The sequence below is a fragment of the Benincasa hispida genome, chromosome 8, assembly GCF_009727055.1.
Source record: "Benincasa hispida cultivar B227 chromosome 8, ASM972705v1, whole genome shotgun sequence".
In the NCBI taxonomy this organism is placed as follows: Eukaryota; Viridiplantae; Streptophyta; class Magnoliopsida; order Cucurbitales; family Cucurbitaceae; genus Benincasa; species Benincasa hispida.
This window is the reverse complement of record NC_052356.1, coordinates 25,776,324-25,783,309: the sequence shown is the minus strand read 5'-3', so window position 1 is coordinate 25,783,309 and position 6,986 is coordinate 25,776,324. Positions and strand designations below refer to the sequence as shown.

Here is a 6,986-nt window from a genome sequence, read left to right as displayed (position 1 = left end):
GCTACAAGTTTTCATTTCCTTTTGTGTGAAGTCCATAATCTCCATTGCATTTACTAATATCTCCATCTACGTTCTTGAGACAGATCCAAACATGATACAAGCGGCAGAAATGGTTGAGTTTTACAAGAGCGATGACTAGAAAAGCTAATGACCAGGTTAGGTAACATAAACATCCAACTTAGCTGCATTTAGCCATTAATGTTCATCTCTTCTATGGGATATCGTGTTCGATAAAATGACGGAGAAGAAACATAGACCATCTGCTTAGTTGTTGCTTCGATGTTAAGAATGTCATTGTCCTAAAACATCTCCTTAAGGCTGGTTGATTAGACCAGGAAGTCTAATAATGTTTCTACTAATTGTTCTTTAAATCTTAATATAAGATACAAGGGCCCCCTCTCACAGATGGAGTATATCCATGTTTTGGACAGGACAGCTTTCATGAGTAGATACTTCACTGGTCACTAATTTCATCATGAAACCAGCTAGACTACAAAAAGGCTGGGCAGGGAAAAAGTAAAACCCATCATTTGCCCAAAAGTTCTGATCATCTGTTTGATTCTCATCACTCCACCAGTAGACTAGTATATTGGGTCAAGTCAAATCCATTATAGCTAAGAACATAGGAAACAGTAATTTGTTTACTGCTTCCAAAATAAAGAAAGATATCTGCTTCAAATTGGATAACATCATTATGTAAAGAAGAAGAAAAGGGATTGAGAGAATAAAATAGTCAGCTAAGCTAGTTTAGTCAACAGAGCAAATGGCTGGAATGGGCCAAGAGTTCGGTAGGACCCTTACCTGTTAAGGCACCAGCCAACAAAGACAGTCTAATTCCTGCCTTAATCAGTGAACAAAGCACATGCTTAACTACAGATGCACGTGCTTTAGACCCACAGTTACAGGGAGGATTCAACATCACCAAAATAGGCATATATTGGATCAATAATGTCGAAATGATATACAATTATTCTTAAGTTCTACACTGAAAATGATGAGAAGGTAAGAAAGTATTGTACATAAGATGCTTACATAATTAACAATAGAAAAAGGCAATCAGAAACCTACCCTAATAATTTAGTTTGAAGAATATATGGGAAGAATTGAAAAGGGTCATCTTCCAAAGTTCAAGGATTACCAAGGCCTAGTGGAATAAAAAGATGCATACTTGAATTTATTACCAAAGAAGACTCAGAGCAAGCCTTCCAACCTTCTCCGTCAGTTGAATAGAAGAAACAATTCACATGGGAAATCATCCTGATATTGAAAGTTTATTTTCTTCATTAGAATAATATAACAACTGCAAAATCTAATATAATAGAGAACAGTTCCAAAAATAATTGAAGATGTGTCATTCGATTATTCGACAATGAAGTTTGCAGTAATGATCACAGAATCAAAATCAAGTTGGGTCATCAAACCTAGATCATGTCTGTAAAGTGATGCTCAAATTCAGCTGGCATAGTGCAGCATTTTTTGACAATTCTACCACGTAGAACAGATAAAAGATTATTAACTTGTAAACTAAAATCAACACCCATTAACTAAGAATATACAAACATAAATTGTACATACAAATTCATGCTTCTGCTTCTATACAATAAAACAGAGTTACGGAAAATGGCCTCCTGCACGGCTAAGATCTGGCAAAGACACCCCAGATTTTACCACGGCCAAGACTTTCCAACAGCTTCTTTGACCCTTCAACATTCATTTCAACAAGCTTTCGTAGATACAAACCAGCACCAGCAGCAACCATCTGCTTTCTACATTTGCTTGAAATCACAAGTGAGGATAATAATGAAACAGGGTACTTCTTGTCAAGATTTGAGATTGAAGGGTCTAAGAGTTGAACTGCACTTACAATTCCCCTCTCCTCTTTTTGGAAAATTCTTCTGTTACCAGAGTATTGTAATAGAGAAGACAATGCCTTAGCAGCTGCTTTTTTCTCATCAACAGATTTACCATCCAACATATTAACTAAGGGTGTAATGAATCCAGATTCCCCCATTTCTTTTCTTGTTTTCGTGCAGAATCCGAGCTCATAAACTGCTCGAGCTGCAGCAGTTCTTGCACCTAATACTCCGCAACTCAAAACCGGAAGAAGTCTATCAACAAATCCATCTGAAATAAGAGCCTCAGCGATTGGGGAATAAGAAGCCAAGAGACTCAAAAGCTCCACGGCCACTTCAAGACTACGAACTGATGGAACTGAATCCCAGAAATTTCTCAAGAACTCGATCCCACCTTCTCTAACGATCAAGAGCTTCAGATTATCATCGTCTAGAACTAAATTACACAAACACCCAATTGCGTTTTCTTGAGCCAACGGAGTTCCTGAGGCCAAAAGCCCCAAAAGAACTACAACCCCATTTTCTTCTATGAAATTCCCTTTGATTTCACTAAATGACGCAAGGTTTCTCAAAACCGCAGCTGCAGACGCTTGAGAACCGGGAGTACCAGCCTCACAAATTTCCAACAGAGATGAAATCCCTCCTCTAGAACCGATTGACCTAGCATTTTCTTTAGAAATACTCAGAGGTTGGAGGGCTAAACAGGCCCTCTCTTTAGCAAACCCGCTACCAGAATCAAGAATCCTGAGCAAGTGATTCAAAAGCACTAGACCTTCAGCAATCATGATGTGCTTAACGCCATCCACCATAGAAACAATAGAAATAGCAGCAACAGCCCTCTCCTTCAATTCTAGAGAGCTGGAATCCAGTAACCGAACAAGAACAGGAACAGCACCTTGAGCTGCAGCAATAGTAACATTCTTATCATCCTCATTCAGCAACTGTAACAGCGAATCAATAGCCAATACCCTGGATTCAATACTCCCAATCTGCAACCTGGTGATCAAATTCCTGGACTCCGCCCTAACAGCCTCTCTTCTAGACGAGGAACTCGAAACAACACCATCATGAAGAATCTCACTTCTAATCAAAACCTCACCGTCCTTGAGAAGGGAGTCGAACTTGGCGAGAACAGCGTCGATATCGCTCTGGGTCTTGAGTTTACCATCGGAAAGTGCGGGATTCCGGCACTTGTGGGAGAGAGAAGCTGCCTGGGTAAGAGCGTCGAGAACAGAATGAAGGAAATCGAGAGAGATGGGATTGGAAGAGGAGTTGGGGAAGTGGGAAACATCGATCAATTGAGTACGAAGATCGGAGAGTTTGGCTCTGATTGAAGACCATTTGCCCTTGAAGTTGTTGATGAGTGGAATATCGTCAAGAAGAGAAGAAATGAGGTTGTTAGAGAGAAGGAAATGGTCAGTTTCCGGAGGTATTTTCATGGCGTTGAGTGAATGAATGAAGGAAGAAGCCAGAGATTCTGCAGAGCCTACGAGGAAGAAAGTGCGTAGGTATGAAAAGGCCAGCACCCAGCAATTTGCAGCTACTTAGAGAAGAAAACCACCAAAAATAATAAAATAATAAATAAATAAACTAGCAACTAAAAAGCCCCACTTGCATTCTACGGCGGTGCTTCTCACTCGACACCCTCGAAGATGTTTTTTCATTAAAAAAAAAAAAAAAACTTCATACATATATCAATATATACTTGTTTTATTTGAATAAATATGGTGCTGACACTCATAATTATATTAATTAAATCCTTAAATTTGTAAACTCTGAATTAAGTTTTTTTTTAATATTATGTGTACATCAATTATAATCATCCATTTTCTTAGTCCAATATTTGAAGAAGTGAATTTTAAGAATTGAATCCATTAATGATTCCAAATGTAATTTTGATAAAAGATCTAAAATGATTCATTTTTAAAAATATAGAAGTTTAATTGAAATAATTATGTTTCATAGATGTTTTTCAAACTAAGTATAAATGAGGGTGGAAATTGATACAATTATGAAAATTTAAGATTTAATTTAATACAATTTAAGTTCATACAACCCAAAATTTAGAGGTGTAAATTGATTTATTATTATTATTATTATTACCACAACTATGGAGATGAATTTGTGACCTGAGGGAGTGCATGTCAAGTATCGTCGACTTTTGCTAATTAGCTTTTAAGTATTATCACCTACATTGTTTTAAGTTAAAAAAAAAAAAAAAAAACCAATTTTTTACCCTAAACTTTTTAGGTTGTATTATTTTGGATTCCTAAAATTTTAATTTCATCGATCCTAAATTTAAATAATTGTAGTAATTTCTATCTTAAATTGACTCTGTCCTCGTTATCTCACTAAAAACTCTTTTAAAATAGTGTTAAAATCTTAGTTAAATTATACATTTGGTTCAAAATTATAATTTAGTACTTATGGTTTATAACTAGAATTACTTGATGCACAAACATAACTTTGACTTAACCATAGTATAATTTAGTTAAAATTCATAAATTTTAGGAAAATATTTAGTATGTTCTATAATATATTGAATGTACAAGATACATTTTTCTTTATAATATTTGAAATAATTATTAAAATTGCAACACTTTTTGAAATTTAAGATTAAGATTACAACACTTATCTAAGTTTGAGATGTAATGTGATAGAATTGAATGTTAACTTAGAATTACTTTTCTTTGTTTATATATATATATATATATTTTGTAAAAGTGGCATTGTACATATACTTTTTTTTCTTTTTTTAATAATTTAATATCCCATGTACCTGCTGATTGATCAAATTGTTTACTCATTATTTTTATAATTAAATTAAAAGTTAGATTATAAGGTTAATCAACTTTTTAGGGTGGTTGTGTCTACTGTCTAACATCACTTTATAAAGGGATTTAAAAATAATTGTGGCGGGTTTTAGAAAAATCAATGAAACTTGGACTATATAGCTACGTTTAGGACCAGTTTTACAAAAATAGCACACTTTTTTTTTCTTGAAAAAAAGGGCAAACTACCTACTAATTTTAAAACAAATGTACGTTTACATGATGGTGAATAGATCCGAGTAAATTGGAATATAGTTTTAGATTAACTAATAAATAGTCAATAGAAAAAACAAAAATATCAATATACTTTATAGATATTGATGAAAATTATTATAATTAGTTAATAAAACTCTGATTGTGACTTAATTAGACTATAATTTAATATTTTTAATCATCATTTCTATAAAGTAAGACAACATTTAGATGTATATTTGATGAAGGTACATAAATTTTAAAAACAAGTAAAAAAATAATTACAAAATAATATAAAGCTAATAAATATTTTAAAGTGAAATGCTATGAAAATGAAAGTTTTGGATGGTAAAAAAAACAAAATTCATGTCAATTCAATTTTAAGGTAAGTTTGTGTGAAAAATTAATAAAAAAAATTCGAATGAGGTTAAAAATAAATATAAATTATTTTTTGTGGTTCTTTTCAAATTCAATTTATTTGAAAATGAAAGTTTTGGATTGAAAATAAAACTAAAAATTGAAAAACATTGAAAACTAAAAAAATGTAGTACATTAACAAAAACTCTAATAAATGATATTAGCACGTAAAATTATATAATTGCATGTAATCAGAATCATAAAATTTAAAGAAAAAGATGGTGAACTGAACTAACCTACTAATGTAGTTAATTCCTTTAAGGATATTGAATTTTTCTCAATATTTAGATTTCATCAAAATTAAGGAAAAAATGAAATTCCCTTTATCAAAATTTCGAGACAAAGTTTCGAAATGGTTAGACTTTGATGAAAATTTTTCACCATGCTCTTATCATAACTTTTATCCCTACAAAGCAATCTTGAATGAATTTCTAATAACTCTTTGCATCTTTTATTTTATTTTGATAGTCTCTAATTTATTAAAAATCTTGTTAAAGTTTTTGGATTAATTTCTTAATTCATAATATGGGGTCTAAATCCAACCTTCAATAGTCGTATGGAAAGAAAATTAAGTATCTTTTAAAATTTAGAGAATTATTATATATAATTTGGGAAGTTGAGTTTTTTTTTTCTTTCTTTTTCTTTTTTTTTTTTTTATGGATGACTCATTTTGAAATGTCGAAATGAAATTTAACTTACTTTTTTAAAAAGTATGTTTTTTTTTACCTTTTGTTTGTTAGCATAATTACTTTAAATTTATATTGAATATATTAACCCTAGAATCATTCATGTCAAATTGCCAAAAATAAATAACATACCGGTCCCAGATTCTATTAAGAGATTGATGATACCTTCAAGAAGATGATAACTTTAAATGACTATAGTGGGATCTTTCTCTAGATGGGATTCAAGAAAGAACTGAATATTTATTGTTTTGGTATATTGGAAACCATAGCCTAAAAGGTCCAGTTTAATAAAATAACTCAATGTGATAAATTATTAATCCACATACATAGCTCATACTTTAATTATACATATTATTATTTAAATATGTCTAACAATCTCTCACTGAGTCTATGCTTGTGTACCTGATATAATTAAATCACATAAACCTTGAGCACACATAAACAAGTTATTTCAATAATAGAATTCTCCAATTTCAATAATAGAATTCTCCAATTTCAATACATTCAATGACATAGATCATATAGATTAAGTATGGATAGATAGCATGGAAACTACATGCAAAGTGATCTAAATCATGCCTCTTTCCAATTACTCCAAATTCTTAGTGAGATCATTCTTAAAAACTTTATCCTAAATTGAATTTGAAAAATTGCATATATGATAAATAAGTTCAGATAATAAAATACAAACCATCAACTTTATTCTATATAGAAAATAAACAAATTAAGGTCAAAGAATATCTTTAATAACAAACTCCCACTAAACCATAGAATCATAATAGTGACTGGCACCCATCTGAGCAACATGCTCATGAAAAACTTTAGTTGGTAAACCTTTAGTCAATAGGTCTTCCACCATAGAGTTTATTCCTATATGTTCTATCGAAATTTGACCATTCCGAACTCCTTTTTCACAACCAGAAACTTCACATCTACATGCTTTGACTTTGTATTACTTTTGTTATTGTTGGAATACATTACTGTCGATTTATTGTCACAAAATAATT

The 6,986-nt window shown here is 31.7% G+C and overlaps 1 protein-coding gene across 3 annotated transcripts; it reads right to left on the bottom strand.

Moving 5' to 3' along the window:
- Nucleotides 1–918: 918 nt before the first annotated feature.
- Nucleotides 919–3,400, bottom strand: LOC120083481 (vacuolar protein 8). 3 transcript variants are annotated; one of them, XM_039039251.1, is made up of 3 exons: nt 1,576–3,400; nt 1,422–1,485; nt 919–1,257 (listed from the first exon to the last, which is right to left on the bottom strand). In XM_039039251.1, exon 1 carries the CDS (start codon nt 3,290–3,292, stop codon nt 1,637–1,639), a length of 1,656 nt encoding a protein of 551 aa, XP_038895179.1. In that variant the 5' UTR covers nt 3,293–3,400; the 3' UTR covers nt 919–1,257; nt 1,422–1,485; nt 1,576–1,636. The 3 variants fall into 3 exon arrangements, with proteins under 3 accessions (XP_038895179.1, XP_038895178.1, XP_038895180.1); XM_039039250.1 differs by having other exon boundaries at nt 1,422–3,400; XM_039039252.1 differs by lacking the exon at nt 1,422–1,485.
- Between the last annotated feature and the right edge of the window lie 3,586 nt (nt 3,401–6,986).

Excerpts from the sequence above, each read along its gene's own strand:
- LOC120083481 (XM_039039250.1), bottom strand. The coding sequence starts at position 3,292 with ATGAAAATACCTCCGGAAACTGACCATTTCCTTCTCTCTAACAACCTC.